The sequence below is a fragment of the Pararge aegeria genome, chromosome 5 (assembly GCF_905163445.1).
Source record: "Pararge aegeria chromosome 5, ilParAegt1.1, whole genome shotgun sequence".
Lineage (NCBI taxonomy): Eukaryota > Metazoa > Arthropoda > Insecta > Lepidoptera > Nymphalidae > Pararge > Pararge aegeria.
The window spans coordinates 19584080-19607185 of record NC_053184.1 but is presented as its reverse complement, the minus strand read 5'-3'; the positions used below and the strand labels follow the sequence as shown (position 1 = coordinate 19607185).

Here is a 23106-nt window from a genome sequence, read left to right as displayed (position 1 = left end):
ACTGGCATCACGCAATGTCTGAAGACTTTGGTCTTCAGACACTGAGTTATTCTGGACGCCTTAACTGTTAACCATGGACTCCAATTTTTTGCAACACAAACATGGACGTGTGCGTTTTTTGTTTATGACATAGGACAAGACCACCTCTCCCTTTATTGAACATTTGGTGGTTAAACTTTGAATCTACTGAGAGACGCGCACGCGGAGTATGGTAGGAAATAAGCTATTCTAAGAAATCAGAAATAAACAAGGGTATGTGGGACCCCATGTACACAGTTCTTTATTTATACACTTTATTCGTACACCACAAAAAGAAGAAAAACAATGGATACAATAAGAGGAAACATAAAAGAAGGATACAAAAGGCGGCCTTATCGCTTAGTAGCGATCTCTTCCAGGCCTTACCTACCTACCTACCTTAGGATAAGGTAAACCAAGAGAAACCGCTGGTAGGGTGTATTATTATTACATAAATACTTACAAATAACACACTAATACTTATCCAGATTACACACATAAAATAATAATATTAATCAATATAAAAAATAATAAACTAATATATACATATATTTTTGTACATATCTTTAATATGTTATGTATAATATGTACTATGTTATATTTTTATTTTATGTTAATTTAGTTTAAAATCCTAATAATTCACTAATGTTTTATTGTACCACCTACTAATTTCGTATAGCATTTTCTTGAATGCTTGGTTGCCTGGAAGAGATCGCTATTTAGCGATAAGGCTGCCAAATTCAAGGCCGTTCTACTTTATTGTACTGTTGTATTTGCATCTCTGTTAATTTTCTCTGTGGTGTACAATAAAAGTGTATTCATTCATTCAATCGAACGAGTAAGAATAAATCACCGAATATCGTCTTTATTGGTGAAGTTAATGAGTTCAGTTAGTGACCTTGACCAGTGCATTCCACAGTTCGGTAGCTTGAACAATGAACTAATGCTTATAAAACTTTCTTATATGAAAACGCATGCACAAAGACAGCGTACGACAAGAACTTAAATCTGACTGCACTTCACGAAAATTAAATTTCTTCTTTAGATAAAGATGTTGTTTTTGGGTCAAAATAACGCACAGTAAAAGGTTAAGATGTCACGTAGTTTTCCGATCGCTGTCCATCCGAGTTGGATACTTGCGTCCCTGTATTAAATCACTCACCCGAACTTTATGAGCGCAATGAACAATCACGTTGTAGTTCTCGCCGGTGGTCGTATCCCTCACCAGCCACCGGTTGAACGACCTTGGTGGAGGCTCCTCGAATATTGTATCTGAAATTATTGACACGATAAGCTTCATCATCAACATTATTAACCCTGTACGTAAACTATACTCATATTAAAAGAAGAAAAAGAAATACTTTATTGCAAACAAACATCAAAATTTACATTAAATAAAGAATAAACCTGATGAAATGATTTTTCTCTTTGTTCCTAATAGGCTCCTTAACTACTGGACCGACTTTATATACAATATGAAATTCAACGATAAGCCGGAAGATGAACCTGCCAATGACTACTCGGAAAAAAAATATATATATCTTTTTTTTTTTGTTTATTAGAAAAATTCCTCAAAAATTGTGATTTTCCTTAGGTATTTTCACCACCATGGCCACAATTTATTATAATAATATTAATTTATTAAATATCTCAGATATAGTACCTATAAAGCCTGATGTATTATTTCGGTTTTTATTTCCACGTTGTATAGACGTGACGTTATAATAGATTTTGCAGTTTTAATAATTGAAAATAAATACCAATCTCACTTCGAATATAGATAAAAATACGTTTTTCGTAATACATGAATCATATCATTAGATAAATACAATATTTTAGCGATTCTTTGTAACTGTTATCGTTACTTATTAAAAACGCACGTATATTCTTATAATTAGAAGTGCATACCGGTTATTTAACTCGGTCCCTCTATTAAATCAAAAAAACCTAATCTAATGCATAAAATCTATACCTTTACAAGTGCAATTGTAGAAGCCGCTATCATCTTCTATTTTTTGGGGTTTGTTATTGCTCTTATTATCTTTGGCGATCGTATCATCATTGTTTTTGTCTTGTTTTTTTTTTTTACTCTGTGCTTCATCATCGTCGTCCGAGCCGAACCATTCCCGCAACGCTTCTGTAACATGAACACCGACGAATTACTTTAAATTTTTATTTATTTACTAGCTTAGCTTCTGTCCGCGTCTGTGTGGACTCCATAAATAGGTCTAAAAGTTCGGTATAGAAAGTACATGTCCTCTTCCATAGCATAGGTGACATCCAGTGGCGTGCATAGAGGGTATGCACAGGGTATGCAGATGATATAAAATGAAGAAACTCTCCAGTATAGTCATAAATACTTAAGGGTAGGCTTTTATTAAGTAGGCTCTTACGATGCCTATCCTTAAGTTTTTTATAACTCGGAGTAGATATTTTCTCCTCTATGTACGCCACTGCTTCCGCTTCCTTGTAATAAGGACTGCCTGAGTTTTCATTAATCAATATGTCGTCGGCGTAGGTCTGTATGTGCTTTTAGGATGTTAGGTTATATAATTTGACTCTTTAGCTGATAATCTGGGTTAGCATTTAGACTGAGAAAAAAAGCCATATCAAAATTATTATAGCTGGAATATCATAAAATGAGATGTCAGAATTCCACAAAATTTTATTATTTTTTTTATTACACAAACTACTAAAATTAGTATTCATCGCATCCTGAAACTCACATGAGTTTATTTGGACGCTGACTTAAAATAAGACTAACTTAAAGTAAATCAAAAATCGCATCAAATGGTGACTACCTTTTACAAGTTGTTATCAATCCACACACATACGAGTACATACCGTCTATACACAATTTGTCATCGTCTTCATCGTCGTCCTCGTCAGGTCCTATCCCCCAGTAGCCATCGGATACATTTGACTCATTATCCGACTCTTCGATTGCTTTTTTGTTATTCGGACTTTTGTAATTTAATTTTGATTTCTCTGATGATCTGAAAAAGGTTAAAGAGAAACATTACCTATATTAATACTATAAAGATTAAAGATTTCTTTGTTTATTTACTTCTAATCGATAAACCTTGAAATTGCTGAAATGTTTTTATAATGTTGTCGGCCTTAGAATAGTATTTGATGCAGATGTAACATGCGCTATATTTAATTTTGGTATTAATAAGATTTCAGCTTGTATTAAGAGTTTTCGTGAACCGAGCCAGTAACCGAAAAAGGTTTACGACCTGTTTTATCCGCATAGTGTCATGTTCTAAAGAAATAGTGGTCTTTAGATTAAAAAAAAAATTAAATTAGAAACACACTTTATATCGAAAGAAATTAAAAATCTTACTTCAGGTATAAGATTTTAACGCTTACAAACAGAGGTATATATATCAAAACAAACTTATGCACAAACCTTGTCCTTGACAGCAGGTTAGGTTTGGTCGCATAGGAGATAGTGGAAATAGTACATTATGTAACAAGTGTGATAAATTTAATTTTACTTTAGTCAATGCAAGACCAGTTAAGTGATCTTTTTTATAATAATAGTAATAATTGACGGGCCATGCAGATCGCCTACTTGATGGTGAGTGGAAACCATCGCCTATGAGCACTGCAACACTTCGCAACAAATGCAAAAAGGTAAGCTTACAGGAAAATACTATTATAATGTTAAGGATTACTTAAAAGATAAAAAGCTTGGGTGTGAATTGCTTAATATTAGTTTACTGTGAGATGGTGATAACAAAAAAAAATAACCGACTAAGTTTGTTGTGGGCTCTTCTTAGACCAGGGCGCGTTTGGAAAGCTCGTAGCTTTAGGTTTAAGTTGGCGAACGAATTTATCACCATCCCCTTACAATTATGTAAACATATATGTATGAACGCTTCATAAGTGCCTGTGATAGGCCTACATAAATAAAGAAATTTTGAATTTGAACAGAGTACAAAATGCCGCCCTGTGTCACAGGTGTTCAAAATTCAAAATTCATTTATTTCAAGTAGGCCTACTTTGTAAGCACTTTTAGTTCTGCCGCCTATGCAGTGAAGAAGATACGCCACATGACGGACATAGCTACTGCTAGGCTAGTCTATTTTAGTTACTTACATAGCATTATGTCATATGGAATTTTACTATGGGGTAATTATACTATTTTCGTGCTGCGGAAGAGGGCTGTTCGTGCGATCTATAAAATGGCCCCGAGAGAGTCATTTAGTGATAAATTTAAAGATGTTAAGATACTGACAGTTTTTAGCCAATACATTTATTTATTTATTTAAACATCTTTATTGCGTAGTAAAGGTAGTAAAAAAATTAAAAGCAAAAGGCGACCTTATCACTAAAAGTGATCTCTGCCAGGTAACCTTCACGATAGTACACAATAATACAAGAGAGACGGGAAATCGCAATTACAATAAACAATACATAAATTTACACACTTAAGTACATACTACTAATAACAAAAAATAATAAATTATTAAAAGAGTAAAATAAAATAAGATATACATGTATATATACATATATACAATAATGAATGTTTATTTATATTTGAAAATTTAATGTATGTTCACAAAAATTTATCTAAATTAAAGCCATACGTGCCTTTAATTACGTGGGCTACTACGCCCGTCAGGTTTGGCACATAGCAATGCTGCTTGGCGCTAGTACTTCCCGAGACGAGCGTCAAAGTGGTACAAGAGAGTGGCTACAAAAAGTACTCACGGCACAAGGCTGGGTAGGAGCAGATGTCTGAACGCCTGGTAGGTCCTCGTGAGTACCGGCTCTTTTCGGACTGCAAACTCGCTTCCTAAAACCACTACATTAGTTGTTTCACCATCTGCGGACAAGGGATCAGATAAATTTTACATTTAATATTTACCTGTTTAAATCCCCTAGCTACCATCGTTATCGTTACAAATAATGTGTACATGTTAGTAAGATGATGGCGGTAACCATAGATCCATAAAAGTAAGAATAAACTTACAGTGCAATATACTAGGTTACATAAAATTCATAATTCGTTTTAAGAAAATTGCATACAATTCTACAATAAACTACCAATTGACATCTTGGAGATGTCTCTTAAAAAGTTCAAAGTTTGTATTAAACGTAAGCTTATAGAAAAGTCCTTTTATAGTATAAAGGACTACGTAATCGATAAAAAAGCTTGGGTGTAAATTATTGCTCTAACCAGGTTGCTCTTCTAAAGGTGGGTACAGATTGGTGCAATGCAACATGTAATGTAATATTCCCTGCTGCCTTGTACGTGTGGCGCGCGCGGTACGCGCATTGACTACGAATCATTCGAGAACATCTGTTCCCGCATTTCGTAACTGGCCCTCGTCACACGTGTTCTTTTCTTTGCCCACATCACTCTACTTAAGTCGATATACTTACGAATCATGGAGTCTGAAGACAGCCTTCTTGCTCTGACGATTATCAGTGCTTCATTGTTAATCATTCATCGACTTTTAAAAAAACCCCAAAGACCCCGACGTTGGGGTTATATAACACAGAATTATATAAACGGAGAGAAGGCAGAGAACTGCTTACAGATATGAATTTCCAGCATATAAGTGGTCAATACAAAAGTTTTACGAGGATGACGCCAACAGATTTTGAAAATTTACTCGCGATAGTCGGACCAAGAATAAGTCGAAAATATTCAAATTTAAGAGCTCCAATTTCAGCCCAAGATAGACTAGCGATTACTCTTCGATTTTTAAGCTCCGGGGACTCTTACACAAGTCTACAGTATACATTTAGAGTATCTAAACAATCTATTAGTGGAATTGTTCCTGAAGTGTGCTCTGCTATAATTGAAGAATTAAAAGAAAACATTAAGGTACGTATAATCAAAATCTTTATTTTTCTTTGTTAACTAAATTAAATCAGTAAAATCATCTATAGAAGAGTGCTGTGAGTCTTGTGAAGAGACCGACGAAGGCTGTTGGTTGATTGAGTAGTCAGCAGCGTCTACATTTTCTGCTGTGGTATAACCGTAGGATACTGAAGTTGAGGGACGATTGGAGTATGGTTCTGTATATGCATTTGGTTGATGTTGCCAAGATTCATAATATCCCCTGTCGGCTTTCATAATAATTTCAAATATTGCGTGTTCAACCGAAATCCTAGTCTGAGAGGAATAGTTACTCATTTTAGCTCCTATAAATGAAACAAAACTTTTAGTTAAGTCAGGAATGCTTGATTTACTGTCCAATTTCTGTGCAGTGGTTTTCAATATCCCCACTACATCGGTAAGAACATTGTTTTCGTCTCTTCTGGATCGTTTCGGTTCCTGTAGACCATGCTCATTTGGTGGTGCTGGAGGGGTGAACTCATGTTGCGTGGCTTCGGTGGCATTGTTTTTGGAGACTGAGCGTTGAATGGACTCCTGGAAATAATTATAACGATATAAGTATTTTTTTTAAGGTACCCACGACTGCCAACGCCTGGTTGAAGATAAGCAAGGAGTTTGAAGACCGGTGGAACTTCCCACACTGTATAGGGGCATTGGACGGGAAGCACGTTTTACTTCAAGCCCCTATTAAAAGCGGAACCGAGTTTTATAATTATAAACAACATTTTAGCATCGTTTTGTTTGCTCTAGTTGATGCAGACTATAATTTTCTATTCGTAGACGTTGGTTGTCAAGGGAGGATTTCTGATGGCGGAGTTTTCAAAGATACCCAATTAATGATAAGATAGAAAATCGAACATTAGACCTGCCAGAGTCACGTCCCCTATCCGATAGAAATGTTTCTATACCATATTTTTTTTTAGGCGATAGTGCGTTTGCTTTAAGTGAATACTTGATGAAGCCATATGCTGGGATACATCCAAAGGGTTCATCGAAGAGAATATTTAATTATAGATTAAGCAGAGCTAGACGGGTTGTTGAAAACGTATTTGGCATTGTATCGTCTGTGTTCAGAGTTTTAAGAAAACCAATGCTTTTACAACCCCATAAAGCTGAATTGGTAGTTATGGCAATCACTCTTTTACACAATTATTTAAAACGTCACTCTACAAACGTGTACATGATTCCAGGGTTAGTTGATAGGGAGGAAGATGGAAATTTAAATGAAGGTACGTGGAGGCAAAATAATAATAACATCACATCAATACTGCCTGTAAGAAATATCCCTAGACGATCACCTGCGCATCTTAATGCTATCAGAGACGAATTAGCTGATTATTTTATGAATGAAGGAAAGGTTTCTTGGCAAGACAGATGCTCTTAGTTTAAATCTTACCGTATTTTTTTCTCTTTCTTGGTGTGTTTCTATCGTCCAAGAACTTTAAAGCATTGTAGGCAAACCATCGACTTGTGTATGTGTCCGAAGTACCTGCAATAAAACACACATACATTAATACACTTTTATTTATTTACTAGCTTTACTTTAATTATTGACCTATAGTTAGTTACTGCACATAATTCTTTTAATAATAAACTATGTTATTTAATGCATAATAGCAATACTATTCTAGCTCCTACAAAACGTACAATATTGAATTTAAACAAATAAATTAAAAATAAATCCCTTGGCAGCCACGTTTAACTATCAACTTTTTATTATTTAATCGGGTTAAAACATCCTGTATAAATTGAATATAAATGTTTTTATTCGCTAGGTACCTAGGTATAAATAGTTTATGCTACTACCTAGATTTATAAACTCCATTGTACTTTTTTTCTAATTTGATTTTATTATCTAAGTAGGTACCTTAATTTTTTGATGACTTAAATTGTAATAAATACCTATATAAAAACAAATAAAATGCGTTATTCTTACCTTTTCCAGTCCCCTTGGATTTTTTTTCCTTTCCTTTTTCACGGCGGTAAGAAGAGAGAAGACTTATCATTTTGTTATTGCACTTTTCTGCTGTTATTTTCAATACATTTCCGATTTCGTCCCACGCATCTTTCTTTAAATTTTGTTTATAAAAGTTTTCATTTTGAGGGTTCCATAAAACTTCCCTTGTTCTGTATTCCTCTATCGATAAAAGTGACTCGTCATCACTCCACGCACCCTCTTTCACCGCCATGATCGTTGCGCATGTGAACGAAACGAACGACCGTCCACGGCTGAGTCCTGCGCACACTGCGCGCCCCTTTGTGTTCGTACTAAAAACCGACAAATCTCGGATCGAGCCGCGCACAAGTTGTAACGCTCGGAACGTGCGCGACCCAGGCGCAGTACGTGCGCGCGAGGCGTCCACAGTATGGGAATTCTGTTACATTACATGATACATTGCAGCAATGTGGACCTCAAATTCTTACATTGCATGTTGCATTACATGTTGCATTGCACCAATCTGTACCCACCTTAATAATTTAAAATGACATTGTGAGATGGTGATAACAAAAAAAACAAAAAACACCCGGCTAAGTTTGTAGTGGGCTTCTTCTTAGACCAGGACGCGTTTGGAACCCTCGTTCGAAGCTTTAGTATTAAGTTTACGAATGTGGTTATCGCCATCATCTCACTACCGTGTAATTCTCATGTACGCATCAAAAGTGCCACCTATGGGCCTACTAGAATAAATATATTTTTGACCTTGACTTTGACATATTCGTAAACTTAAAATTAAGCTACGAGGGTTCCAAACGCGAACTGATCTAAGAATAAGCCCACAGCTCATTTATAATTATATATATACACAGTCAAACCTGGATAAGCGAGAGAAAAACATTCAGAAAACAGAAACCCAAACGAAATTCACGGATTTTCTTTTATGTAAATAAGTTCTAAATAAAATAAAATTACATAGTGCATGAATATGTCTTGTTATTGCTGCGTACCTCTATAAGAGAGAAACGCTACCCATGTACCAGCATTAGCGAGAAACTCGGGTTAGTGAGAAACCTCTATAAGTGAGAATGAGATTGTGCTCCCTTGAACACTCGCTTATCCAGGTTTGACTGTATATATATATAATTATATTATTCCACTACATTGGGAGTATGGTAGTCATACCCCTTATCGGTCTCTACGCGACATCGCAACGGAACACTTTATAGCTTAGCGGCACGTCTTCACGTCTATAGGGTGGTGCCTAGCCATGGCCAAAGCCTCCCACCAGACCAGACCAAAGAATAAATAATAAATAAATAAATATACTACGACAATGCACACATCACCCAAAGTAAGCGTAGCTTGTGTTATGAGTACTAAGATGACTGTTGAATATTTTTATGAATAATATACATAAATACTTATAAAATACATATAAACACCCAGACACAGTAACCCATGGGGTAGCCATGGTTTTAGTAGCACCATTAAACTAGCTTTAAAAGTTTACCGGGTCCAATAACGCCGGTCACAGCTACGGTGATGTCCCACGGCCGGTCGAACTCCACCAGGCACTTCAGCGCGTTCTCACTCACCACGTAGTGTGCGTTATTGTCCAGACCGAACTGGGCTAGCTCCCTTTGAACTTCGGTCAGCGGCAGGATCGATACTGAGTTCTCGGCTGCAAATTCATAAATATTTTAATTAAACTACAAGTTAGCCCTCGAATTCGATCTCACCTGCTATTAAGTGAAGATGCAGTCTAAGATGGTAGCGGGCTAAACTGTTACGGGTAAGCGTTCTATTCAATCCATATTCCTAATCGAACCGACTGAACCGGGGACTTCCAATTTATAAGACCACAACGTTACCACTGCGCCATGGAGGTCGTCAATTCTTATCTTTATCATAATTTTCTATTATCGTTATAATAATTCTCAGCCTATTAACTTTTATTTTACTTTATTAGGTTTTTTTTTATTTTATTCACAAAAGGCGGACTTAATGCTAAAGCATTTACTACCAGCCAACCTTCGGACGTGCGAGAAAGCGAGTGAGGTTAAAAACTTAAGGGAGTAAAAAACAAAATAAAGGTATTTATATATTCTTTTTATTTTTATTTTATTTTATATATTATTTACCAATATAAAAGGTTATTTATTTTTGTTTAGCTTCTAATGTCGTAGTATATTTGTTATTATTTATTATTATCCTAACCACTAGGCTATCACTGCTGTCATTCATATGTACATAGTACTGTTAAGGGTTAGAAATTAAGGGTAAGAAATTACTTCTACTGATTGCAGCGGGCAGATTTTGGGGGTGAGAGGGTAGAAATAAACTTACTAGGCAATATAAACTTGCAGGGGTGCTTTGTGCATGGCTCGGGAACATTGTGGGGCCCTATGATGGAACACTTCTTTGTGATCTGCATGCAATCCACTTTAGGCAATGATTTTATGTTCACCTGTGAAATAATAAGAGGAATTTAAACGATAACATTTGTTGCATTCAACATATCACAGTCGAGTGTGAATGAATGAATGAATAAATACAAATATACAATACACACATCGCCATCTAGACCCAAAGTAAGCGTAGCTTGTGTTATGGGTACTACACTACGATGACTGATGAATATTTTTATGAATAATATACATAAAATACTTATATTATATAGATAAACACCCAGCCACTGAAAAACATTCATTTTCATCACAAACATTTTCCAGTCGTGGGAATCGAACCCACGGCTTTTGACTCAGAAAGCAGGGTCGCTGCAAACTGCGCCGGCCGAATGAATGAAAACACTTTTATTGTACACCACAGAGAAAATTTACAGAGATACAAATACAACAGAACAATAAGGTATATTTTTATGAATAATATACATAAAATACTTAAATTATACAGATAAACACCCAGCCACTGAAAAACATTCATGTTCATCACACAAACATTTTCCAGTCGTGGGAATCGAACCCACGGCTTTTGACTCAGAAAGCAGGGTAGCTGCAAACTGCGCCAATGGGCCGGCCGAATACACTTTTATTGTACACCACAGAGAAAATTTACAGAGATACAAATACAACAGCATAATAAGGTAGAACGTACAACTTGGCGGCCTTATCGCTAAACGTGTGATGAGTTGAGTGGGCACTAAGGGGCACGGGTCTCCTCCCACAATGAGAAGGGGTTAAGGCCCAGTGCGGATTGGTGGACTCCACATACCTTTGAGAACATTACGTAGAACTCTCAGCCATGCAGGTTTCCTCAAGATGTTTTTCTTCACCGATGAAACAAGCAATATATTAATTACTTAAAGCGCACGCAACTTAGAAAAGCTACAGGTGCGTGCTGGGATTCGAACTCGGCCCCCCGAAAGTGAAGTCCAGCTCCTATCCACAAGGCTATCACCGCTAATAGGCGCATATAGAAAGAAAGAAAGAAAGAAAGAAAGAAACATTTATTTTTTACATTGCGCCACACATTACAATATTCACAACACCACATATGTTATGTGTGGCACAACCTAGAAAAAAGGTGCCAGCTCAGCATTGTGCTGCATGCGCCAGTGGGAGCATACAGCGCTGATTTTCAGTTGGCACCTTGTACCAGGTAACACCACGGAAATACGTAGCCATCTACTGACCACATTTTAAGCTTAGTTTAAAAAAAAAAAAAAACTAACTAAATAAATCCACAACAATAATAATAATAAACTAAAGTAACATATATTTATATAAACTTGAAAATAAAAACGTACATATATCATAAACTTATTAAGATACACAGTGTAATATAATAGTGATAAAATTATTAAGTGGTAAAGTAAAGTATAGTAAAGTATACAGACTGTCTCTAGAGAAAAGATGACTCCGCCACATGTTCTTGGAATTCCACCTGTTTGGCCAATAAATATTGTTTAATTTGGTTCTTAAATCCAAACTTACTTTTAAAGTTCTTGATTGGCGGAGGAATATTATTCCAACACTTCGTGGCGGAGTACGTGAACGAGCCCCTAAACGCAGCAGTACGATGAAGTGGGATGCGAAGCTGGTTTCGACTGCTTCGAAGCTTCCTTTCATCGTCACTAACCCAATTCAGTTTATTTATTAAATACAAAGGCTTACCTTGCTTTATTACGCCATAGAGAAGACCTGCAAGATGCAACTTCCTTCTAGAACCCATTTTTAACAAGTGATGATTGTTTAAGAAAGGCGTTACATGGGTTCTAGGAGGTATGTCGAAACAAAACCTCGCACATGCATTCTGCACTCTCTGGATGAGACGCTTCGTACGGCACAGCAATCGAGGACCGAACACAACATCCGCGTAGTTTAGTTTAGACAGCACCAAAGCCTCTACTAGCTGTAAGCGCACTTCTACTGAAAGATACTGACGGACCTTGTAGAGTATCTTTAGTCTGTAGAAACAATTGCGAACTACTTCTGCTAAGTGTTCCTCGAACCTCAAATCTGCATCCATGAGCAATCCCAAATTTCGAGCTTTGCAGACTCTCTCTATGGCGCAGCCCTCAATATCTATACTAACACCGGAACGAAGCTTATATAGTTGCTTTGCAGAACCGAATAGTATATACTTCGACTTTGACGGATTAAGTACAAGAGAATTACGGTCTGCCCAAGCCCCTATTCGGCCCAAGTCTGCATTAACAAAACGAACAGCGTCATCGAGGTTTTCTGCCTTGAAATGGTAGTAGAGTTGCAAATCATCTGCATACATATGATATTTACAGTGTAAGATCTGCTTAGCAACATCAGCAGAATACAATATAAAAAGAAGAGGACCAAGGACTGAGCCCTGTGGCACGCCTCTATTGACTGGCACCGGCGCCGAACGATGCACCTTACCATCCTCGAGTACAATTTCCACAATTTGTGCTCTTTTGCTAAGATAACTCTCAAACCACTTGACAGTATCAACAGTAAAGCCATAATGCGATAACTTTGATAATAAAAGTGCTGTATTGATACTGTCAAATGCCCGAGAGAAGTCAAGAAGCACCAACAGTGTGCACATACCCAAATCCTGTGCTCTAAGAATGTTGTCAGTCACATCCAACAGTGCCGTAACAGTACCACGACCAGCCCTAAAACCTGATTGATAATCCGGCAAAATTTTTTGCTTCTCAATATAAGCCGACACCTGAGAACACACAACTTTTTCTAATACCTTCGATAAGCAAGGCAAAATACTTATAGGACGAAGATCCTTTGGCGTGAGAGGGTTAGAAATTTTCGGGAGTGGACGAATTAGTGCAACTTTCCAGTCATTCGGAAAAACAGAAGTAGTTATAGACGCGTTAACAATGGATCGAATGCTATCTAAACTTTGAGGAAGTGACATAAAAATCATATCTAATGTTATTTTATCTATACCCTCAGCATTAGAATGTAACCGCTTAAGTATTTCAAAGATTACGGTATCAGAGACTGTGTTAAGAGAAAAAGTGTCCTCATATAGTTTATTGAACTCATAAAAAGTTAATTGAGAGAAAGAGACGTGATTCGATCCTGGGACATTAAGAAAATGTGCATTAATAGCATCTGCATTAGTGAAATGTGCCGGCAATTGGTTCGGATTATTAGGCAAGACTGTCCTTTTTAAATTTTGCCATAGGACCTTTGGATATTTAAGCTTACTGTTAATGTTTTGTTTAAAAAAAGAACATTTCTCATTATGTATAGCCTCCACAGCCAAATGCTTGTATTGTTTATAAGATGTTTTATTAACGTCTGATTTATCATACTGCCACCGAATATGCGCATCATCTCGCAATTTCATCATAAGTTTTACGTTAGATGTAATCCAAGGACTGTATCTCTCTCTGAAAACTCTTGTTTTTTTTGGTGCATGTTTATCAAACAATTCATTTAAACAATTATTAAAAACCGATAGCATGTCATTGACGCAGTCCGCAGACGAAACGTCAACCCATGGTATAGCATCGAGATCCCTATTAAAAGTATCCATGCATACACTCTTAAGAGGCCTATACACAACAGTTTTTGGGCGAATTTTTCTCTTCTTGATACACAAAACACAGTCTAGAAGGGCGTGACTACTCAAAGACGGGATAGATGTTACATTTACACTTCTAACAGGGAGATCCGTAACTATAATATCTATAAGTGTTTCACTAGAATCAGTAAAATGTGTCGGGGAAGTAATTAATTGTGTCAATTGCAAATAATTAAAAAAGTCTGTCAGCTTAATGCTTTTAGTTTCATTACTGTTCAATAAGTTAATATTAAAATCTCCTAGCAGTATAATATGCTCATAGCTAGACAATGCCTGAATAGTATCTGTAAGGACGTCCAAGAAAAGATCAACATTTAACCACATATCAAAGTACATCTCATTAATGGCGACTAATGGAAATCCATTGCTGGAAGTCTATACGCAATGGCAATCAAAATATTCAACTATCTGGCAGAGTTTATAAGAAACGGAAAATGAAAATGAATGTAATAATATATTTAAAAAATACCTCAGCAATGCTTTTAATTAGTAAATGTTTTTTTTTGTTTATCAAATCGATTTCCTATCTTACTAATCTAAATCTAATATCCTACTCGTGGTTTAGAAATTTATGGAATCATTTAATTTTAAAAATGGCTGCGCCTACTTGTGTGTTATTATAACATATTATGTTAACATTATATAATTAAAATAATGTGCCAAATCTTACGAGGAGACGCCGATGCTTTTTTATTAGAGTTAACTAAATAAATGGAAAAATGTTATGAATATATAATATGATTGTATATTTTTTTTATTACTTCGATTGATTATATAAATGTTTAATTTGTATTTCTCTCAAATATTTATTGTGACTTATTTTGTTATTGAACAATTCTTTTAATTATAATGTTTCCATGAAATATGTGATTTACACACTATGAATTTAATTGAATTTATGGTCTATTTAAAAGTTGTAATATCCCTTTTGTACAAACATTCTGGCAAATAAATTATTATGAAAGTTAAGCTTTATTTGCTATATTCCGCGAAAAGCAGGAGAATAATTATGGTGTATTTTGTAATTTCTTCAATCTTTATACTCCATACCAAACAGATCTTTAACGATCTCTAGAGCATTCTCAGAAGATTATGACTTTACAATGAATAATTGTAAAGTCAACGTCTCCTGAGGATGCTCCGGTTTTGGAGCGAAACGTGCGTAGAGGGTACATTGCCGAAGATCTTTTCGGTGTGGGGTATAAATATTGAAGGAATTATAGATTACCCCACACAGATTCACCTACTTTTCGCGGAGTATAGCTTGAGCTTAATTTTCTTAATATATCGTAATCCAATAAATTAATATTTATTTAATTATTTTATGTGATGAATATGATGAAATAGGTCTTATTTAGGTAAACCACGGTTCTGGGCCGCTTGTTTCCAACGGCTCCCGGAGACTATTGATGTCATCTGTAAAAGTAACTTACCTTTTTGATTTCCTTATCCAAAACCATTTCACAGGCGTTGCTGTTGTTCTTCTCCAGAGGTATCTGCGCGGCCATCTCGTACGTCTTGGGGTATGAGCTCATCTCCAAGGCTCGCATCTTGAACCTGGCTTCGTACACCGCCTCCACGTGTGGCTTGGGGTGCAAGGCGCGGACGCAGTGGCTGGTGGTCCACATTGTTTTTGCCCATGCAATGAACTCCTTTTGCTCGATTTCATATTGTTCTTTCACTTCCTGGCAGACAGAAATTATTAAATTCACTAGCGGTTGCCCGCGACTCTGTACGCATATTATAACTAATCAGAGGCCGTACTCAAATTACACACGGGTGCCGGTACCGATAAAGCTATTTTGGCTAATAAGCCAGATATTGTGATATGGACCAGGCACAGTCTAGGGTGTTTTTAGTGGACATCACGATTCCGTATGACGAGAACTTCGTGAGAGCTGAGACCGAGAAAAAAAGTAAGTACATATATTGGATCTAGCTCACGAGATTACCGTCATGTGGCACGTGGAGTCCGCCGAAATGATATCTATAGTTATATCTGCGGATGGTTTAATCCCAGTTAGCCTAGCACACCATCCAAGGCGACTGGGGTTCCGTGGCAATTCACTGGCAGCCCAGATGCAGAAAGTGGTGTTGCTGGACTCGGCTAGGATAGTCCGCGGATTTCTTAGCCCGTCGCCCTGACCCCCGGCCTTCTGGTCTCCCCGGGGGGGGGTGTAATCGTCCGCCCGGTGCAAATATGTATTTATGTAATGTATATTTAAGTGTATTAAACTCTATGTATCTAAGTAAGTATATAAATGTTGTTTTGGCTCACTATATGTATTCTCTTCGACTTCTTAACAATGCTTAAAAAAATAAAAAAACTATAAAATATTTATAAGAAAAAACATCCACCCTCCCGATTGCGGGGCTTTTGAATGCCCAAGCGACCCGCGGTCAGGGCTCCAGAGTGAGTAACCTCTTCACATTACGCGCCGTTTCAAGGACTACTGCCTTCTGTACCCGACCCTTGATCCAACAACCAAGCGAAAGCTTCTTAGGATGTTGGTCGAAGCTTTTCGCGAGAAGACCATTGACTGAAACGACGATCGGAACAACAACGGTCGACTCAACATTCCACATGGCGGTAATCTCGTGTATTTAGTTACTTTTTCTTATTATTATTTATTATTATTAAGTACTAGGCACGTACAATAGGCGGCCTTATCGCTAACAAGCGATCTCTGCCAGGCCACCTATCACGGAACAAGAGAAGAGTAACAGTATAGGTTAAGTCGCAGAATTAAGAACCTTCAGAATCCTCATTCAGCCATGATTGGATGCAGTGCATTATTTCCGAAAACATTTGAGACGTCCCGAAAAGGTCTCACTTCACACCCGCAGAATGTGACAAACTCACAAACTTTTCCCGTTTTGCCCATTTTATGGTATACTTTAAATTAGAGGTAAAATAATTACTGTCAACTAAATGAATGAAGTGACTAAACGCCTGTTCGAGAAACACTACTAAAGTGGAGTGGTTTTTGCTACTGCAATATTAGAGGTGTACACGGATTCTGTATGTTCTTAATTCTGTGGATTAAGATAAACAAACCTCGTAAAGCTTTCGATCTCTTGGAGTTGCGGGCGGTAAATACTCCTTTGGCAGTATATCAGGGTTGTCAGCGCAAAGCAGTTTTAAACACTGGTACTGCTGCTTTCCATTTATGGCTGACCGCTTGGGGTATGGCGGGGCACTTTGGGTGAGGCACGGCACATATATGTGTTGGGATTTTTGAAACTGGATCTATGAATAATATTTATTTAATTTAAACTCTTTATTAGCACTCTACATAAAATTAAGGAAATCAAAAAAAATTAAAACAGACCCTTCAAGTAGGTAGTAGGATACAAAAGGCGGCCTTATCGCTAAGTTATGTATGTTTTAGTATATATTAGTTTATTATTATTAATATTTTTTGTGTGTAATCTTGATAAGTATTAGTGTGTAATTGTTCGTAAGTATGTATATAATAATAATACACCCCACCAATCGGTTTCCCTTGGTTTTCCTAATCCTAAGGTTGCCTGGAAGAGATCGCTACTAAGCGATAAGGCCGCCCTTTGTATCCTACTTTTTAAGTTTATTTTTGTTGTGTGCATTGTTTTTTTTTTTACTATTTGTAGTTTACAAATAAAGTGTATAAATAAATAAATAAAAAATAAGTAGCGATATCTGCCAGGCAACCTTAGGATTAGGAAAACTAAAAAGAAAACGAAACGGTTACACTGTTAAAAACATACATACGAATAACTACATACTAATACATTTACCAATAGTATTAATAGATATAAAATACCATAAATACTTAAATATGAGTTAGAGAAAATAAATAATGTATGGCATGATCAAGGTCAGTGTACGACCTATTCTAAATTTGGACTGCACTCCAGGAAATTTATGTCTTCTTGATATAAGGAGTTAATTACCAGTTGAGAATAATCACTCGCTGTGTGATTACTGTTAATGAGAAAGAATAATCAAAAACTTTATTTATTTAAATAAGCCTTTAACACATTTAAATAATAGTAATATATTTAGCAATACTGGTGGTATGTCAAAGTCAAAGTCTAAAATATCTTTATTCATGTAGCCCCATTGATTGCACTTATGATGTGTACGTTACATGAGAAATGTGTTGTGTACACAATGTGTAGTGGGATGATGGCGATAACCATATTGGTAACTAAAGCTACTAGGGTTCCAAATGCTTCCTGGTCTAAGTATAAGCCCACAACAAACTTATGTCACAAATATGACAATGTTGATAATAGTTACAAATTTAACCTTAACACCACGAGACAATAGTTTATCACATATTGAAAATGCAACAAATTATTTCTTTAAAGCCAAATTGTAAAAACAATGACTGAAATACTATAATACTAAAGTGAAGATAGAAAGTCATTGCAATTAGTAAAAACATTTGCATTATAAGAACTGGATAAATTTGGATAGGGTTCTTATTTGGGGACAGGAAACTTAACATGGGATCAGTGGGCTTACTACCATCACTTAAAGCAGTATTTTTTTAGATTGTCAGTTTGATATGATACACCTTAATGTTTTAATAATAAGGATTCTAATAACTGAAACAAGACCATTAACAATATTTAAATAATACTGCTCAAGGCGAATGTTGTAAGCCAATGAACTGCATCAATAGCTGATAAAAGTAAACTTCTGGACTAAAGGCCTCTCCCAATGGGAGGCTTTGCCCATAATAATAATTAAGAGGCTATGTTCTCAAATTTGGATTTGAGCAGGCATTTTCTAATCCTTCCAAGCACTTTATCAGCAACAGAGTTATACAAATGTGGAACGCCTTGCCTGAAGATGGTACAGTGACTACAGTATCACTGAATCAGTTTAAGAATAGACTGGATAAACATCAAAAAGTCAAAGTGCACAAGAGATGATATAGACGCATCAGCAAAAGCTGTTTAGTCTATTATATAATAATAACAAACAAGGCAGATGAGTTGGTGATCACAGTAAATGACAATAGTACAGACAATGCTACTGCACTGTAAAGTAGAAGTATAATGCTACTGAACATTCTCCATTACGTCCCCTTAGTAGCCTTGTACGACACCTGTGGGAGGAGTGGTGGTTGGTGACAAATGTATTCTGATCTGCCATCACCACACAGAAAATGAATTGATACTTACGTTTTGCCTTTTACTAAATATGTCATCCCAGTTGATAACATTGGGGCCATCATCTTCCGAATCACTGGATATTGCGGGGTTGCGGAACTTGTTACGCAATATTCTCTCTATGACGCTGTTATCCATGTCCGCTTCAGTGACAAAATCTACATCCGGTTCAGAAGAACACCTGATAAAGACAATTTTTTTAAACTTCGAATATGCCAGAATACTAAAAAGGCAATTTTTTAAAACTTGGAATATGCCAGAATACTAATACAACAAATATATTTTATTATAAAATAAGTAATCATTTAATTATTTAAATTAATTGGGCATGACTCTGAGTTTCATTGATATTAACTATTATGCATTTTTTTGGTAACATAAAAAGGTCCTGTACATTTGTGCTATTACCCCACAAAATAATACATACATCTGTAAGTGTAATAAGCAGCAAATGTAGTTTATAATTCATTTTTAGAGAATAAATTAGTGATTGAAGTTTGTATTTTGTGGTCTTGTGGTAAATGGCAATGTTGTCTAGATAGCATTAAGAGTGTTTAGAGGCTTTGTTGTAATTCTATTTCAAGTATCCTGACATTCTTTGAATAATCTACCATCAACCTTCTTTTAGGCAATGACTTATAGTTCTCCCTTAAAAAGAAATTAAAAATGTATGGCAAAAACTTGGTTTTGTTTGCAACCTGGGCACAGTTACAAAAAATAACTTAAAAATAATAAGATAACATAGCAGAGTATCAAGGATTTAATGGAACAAATTACAAGGATAACATGGTGTTGTACAGGAAATACGATGAGGGATAGAACTGAAAAACAACCTAGACATGCCACAGAAGTGCATTAGAGGGAAGGTAAATAGAGGAAAAGTTGGTGACCATCATGGTGCAGAACACAGTGGAAGTCTCAAAAGGAGAGCTGTGTTGTAGGATAAGCTGATGTAAATGGTATGTTATGATTGTATAGGCATTGGATTGCAAAAAAGAGAGTATTAGAATCAGTGGTTCCCGGTTATGATCACTAACATAATATTGTTACGATTATAGACTCCCAACCTGCTTTAGAGCAGTGTGCGAGCTCTGAAAAGGTTGAGAGAGGATACCTGTGCCTAACTAGTGGTAATACAAAGGCTGAAGGATTATGGTCATAGGCAGTCCTATGATTAGTTTGAGGTCATCAAAATTAAAAATTAATTTGTTTCAAGTAGATTTACTCTATAAACAAAATATAAACGCTTTTGAAAGATCAAATCTGTCTGTTTGTTCAGACTCTCCCACAGGTTCGGAAGGCAGATTCTACCCAGAAGCCGGCAATAAACTCAGCTCGTATCCAACATCAACAATATCATATTAAAAAACCATATCATGAGTGTTATCCGACACACAAATAAATTCGGTGCCTTGTTATATTTAAGATAGATGAGATCTTACCAGTCAAATTGTCGTATGTGCTCCATCGCCATATTTACCAAAGTATTAGATCTTAAATACCTATTTCCTTGCAAGTACACCAACTTTAATCATTTAAAAACTTGGTTAATGACCCAAACACTCTTTGTTGAAAAACAAAAACATGTACTTCATTTTCAAATTATTCTTTTTCCTGTATTTCATACATCAAGTTTCAAGAATCGATGTTGAGACCCACAGAACAATATTACTCCAATTGAGACCGGTCGACAGGATAGTGATGTACATTCATTCCACAGATACCTATATTTTTTGTTTTATGAATCGCTTTTTTGGCGATTATTATTTTCACGATACATCGATATTACGATATAAGGACTCAAGGATCCGAAATGTATCAAAAACGATATATTACAATAGCAAAAACGTTTTTGCCACGAACAAGCAACGTAATATCTGGAATTCAGTCTTATTGAACTACTATTTCCATTGTTTACGAATTTATACATTTACTATGCTAATCAAGGTCGTTAATTCTGCCGAAAGTGTCGTTAACTAATAACTACAAAAACCAAGTTTCGGGATATGATAGATAAAGCGTGAAATATAAAGAAACGATGCTATTTGATAAAATATACAAAACTTGAAACTATGAAAATGTAGTTCTTCTTCAGAACACTTTTGAATAACTGTATTTGTAAATTTCTAGAGTAAATAATAATTAAAGCGGGAGGGTTTTGACTTTATGGTCTTGAATTTTTTCTGATAAGGGCTTGTATGTATATAACTTAAATATCGTTAGGTTACCCTTTAAGACGTTGTTGGCTTGGATTGCATATAATGCAATACCAACAAGTAGTAATACTTAAACTAATTTTTACGTTCTAATGGACATACAAGAAACTTTAAAGTTCAAAATACAATGAAATATTGTTAAAAAAACACTAAAAATCTAATTTTTATAAAAAACTAAAATATACCGACCTCCTATCATAAATAAAAATAAACGTTACTTTCTTAAACACATTTCGTACCGTGTTAAACGTAACGTAAACATTTGTAATGTGCATGGGTAATTGTTATTTTATAAATAACTCAATAGGTCAATAGGTAAGGTAAGGTTATTAATTTGAATAATCATTGTGATCTCACAATTCACAAAAAAAAAATTTAAATCGAAAATATAATATTAAATGTATGACGTGATAAACTAGATAATAGAATATAATAGTATAGAAAAGAATAGAATAGAATAATCATAATAAATAATAATAAATAAATATACTACGACAATACACACAGTGCCATCCAGCCCCAAAGTAAGCATATCTTGTGTGTAGGTACTAAGATAACTGATAAATATTTTTATGAATAAAATGCACATAAAAATTTAAAATATACAGATAAACACCCAGCCACTAAAAAACATTTGTTCATCACACAAACATTTTTCAAAATGAGGGAATTGAACCCACAGGCTTGGGCGCAGAAAGCTGAGTCGCTTCCCACTGCACCAACCAGCTGACTAAAAAATAAAATACAATAGAATATAATAGGATATAATAGAATGGAATAGAATAGTAGACTAAAACACTAGACTAAAACTTAAATTGTAAATTAACCTTTAAGCAATTTTTGCTCAGCCATTGCATTATATTTGCTAAAGCTTCATTTATTAATTGGCGATTCTGAATCATGACTAGTTCCTCGCACAAGGAATGTAGTGTCATCAGCAAATAAGACACAAGGATGTCTAACAATATGTGGAAGGTCACTAATGTATGTAAGAAACAAAAACGGCCCCATTAAACTGCCCTGTGGCTGCCCTCTTTCAATTATTTTAATTTCGGACCTATATGTGTTTTTAGTATTAATTATTATTTCAGTATTATAATATATCTTATAATATTTTTATGAATAATATACATAAATACTTAGAATATACATATAAACACCCACACACTGAAAAACATGCTCATCACACAAACATTTTCCAGGTCCATCACACGAACCCACGGCCTTGGACTCAGAAAGCAGGGTTGCTGCAAACTGCGCCAATCGGCCAAGATAAACTTTATAAAGGTTTTGCAGTCGTTCAAGCTTCTTGAGGTGCTCCACAGACAAATCAGGATAGGAAGAGTCGGCGCAATCCAAAAATGGTAAGAGAGGAGAATGAGCTAAAGAGATTTTGGTTTTGATAGGAAGAAAGTTTTTCACCTTAATACGACTTTATAAAACAAATAATTCCATTGCATACCTAGGTACTCAATTTACATTCGCTTTCACGCTGTCCATCTCATCCCACGTCCAATCCGACAATAGGCCGAGAAATTAAAGGCCAGTGGAGTGGCCCTTAATTATTATTATTAATTAATTATTGGGTTATGTCGGTTGCAGGCTCTGAGCACCGGACAATGGCCGGCCCTTACTCGTTTATATAGCTAGATGTACTCGTATTATATAGAAAAGATAATAATGTTTAATGCTATCCATACTAATTAAAGTGGTGATACCCTTTTTCTTTCGATGGAGACCGAGTTCGAGTTTCGTAGTTATGTGCGTTTTTAGTTAAAGTAATAAAAATATCACTTGCTTTAAACGGTGAAGGGAAACGTCGTGAGGAAACCTGCATGCCTGAAAGTCTTTCAATCCGCACGTGGCCA

At 35.7% G+C, this 23106-nt stretch overlaps 2 protein-coding genes across 5 annotated transcripts in view; both read right to left on the bottom strand.

Moving 5' to 3' along the window:
* The window catches only part of LOC120623907, a 35331-nt gene extending 14633 nt beyond the window's left edge, over positions 1–20698 (bottom strand). For all 4 annotated transcript variants that reach the window (XM_039890197.1, XM_039890199.1, XM_039890198.1 and 1 more), the window contains exons 1-10: positions 20465–20698; positions 19035–19203; positions 16918–17109; positions 15293–15544; positions 10161–10281; positions 9325–9495; positions 4738–4852; positions 2863–3014; positions 1991–2155; positions 1181–1290 (exon numbers count right to left, since the gene is read on the bottom strand). In XM_039890197.1, the coding sequence (XP_039746131.1) occupies positions 1181–1290; positions 1991–2155; positions 2863–3014; positions 4738–4852; positions 9325–9495; positions 10161–10281; positions 15293–15544; positions 16918–17109; positions 19035–19203; positions 20465–20496 (1479 nt within the window). In that variant the 5' untranslated portion in view covers positions 20497–20698. The remainder of the gene's footprint in view (positions 1–1180; positions 1291–1990; positions 2156–2862; positions 3015–4737; positions 4853–9324; positions 9496–10160; positions 10282–15292; positions 15545–16917; positions 17110–19034; positions 19204–20464) is intronic.
* On the bottom strand, positions 5983–8338 carry LOC120623910. The gene is made up of 3 exons (XM_039890203.1): positions 7812–8338; positions 7272–7364; positions 5983–6409 (listed from the first exon to the last, which is right to left on the bottom strand). The coding sequence occupies exons 1-3, from the start codon at positions 8062–8064 to the stop codon at positions 6354–6356; spliced, it is 402 nt and encodes a 133-aa protein (XP_039746137.1). The 5' UTR covers positions 8065–8338; the 3' UTR covers positions 5983–6353.
* Positions 20699–23106: the final 2408 nt, after the last annotated feature.

Coding starts and splice junctions, on each gene's coding strand:
- LOC120623910 (XM_039890203.1), bottom strand. CDS start 8,064: ATGGCGGTGAAAGAGGGTGCGTGGAGTGATGACGAGTCACTTTTATCG. Junction 7,365..7,811: donor ATCCAAGGGGACTGGAAAAG/GTAAGAATAACG, acceptor GTTTTATTGCAG/GTACTTCGGACACATACACA. Junction 6,410..7,271: donor AAGAAAGAGAAAAAAATACG/GTAAGATTTAAA, acceptor AATTATTTCCAG/GAGTCCATTCAACGCTCAGT.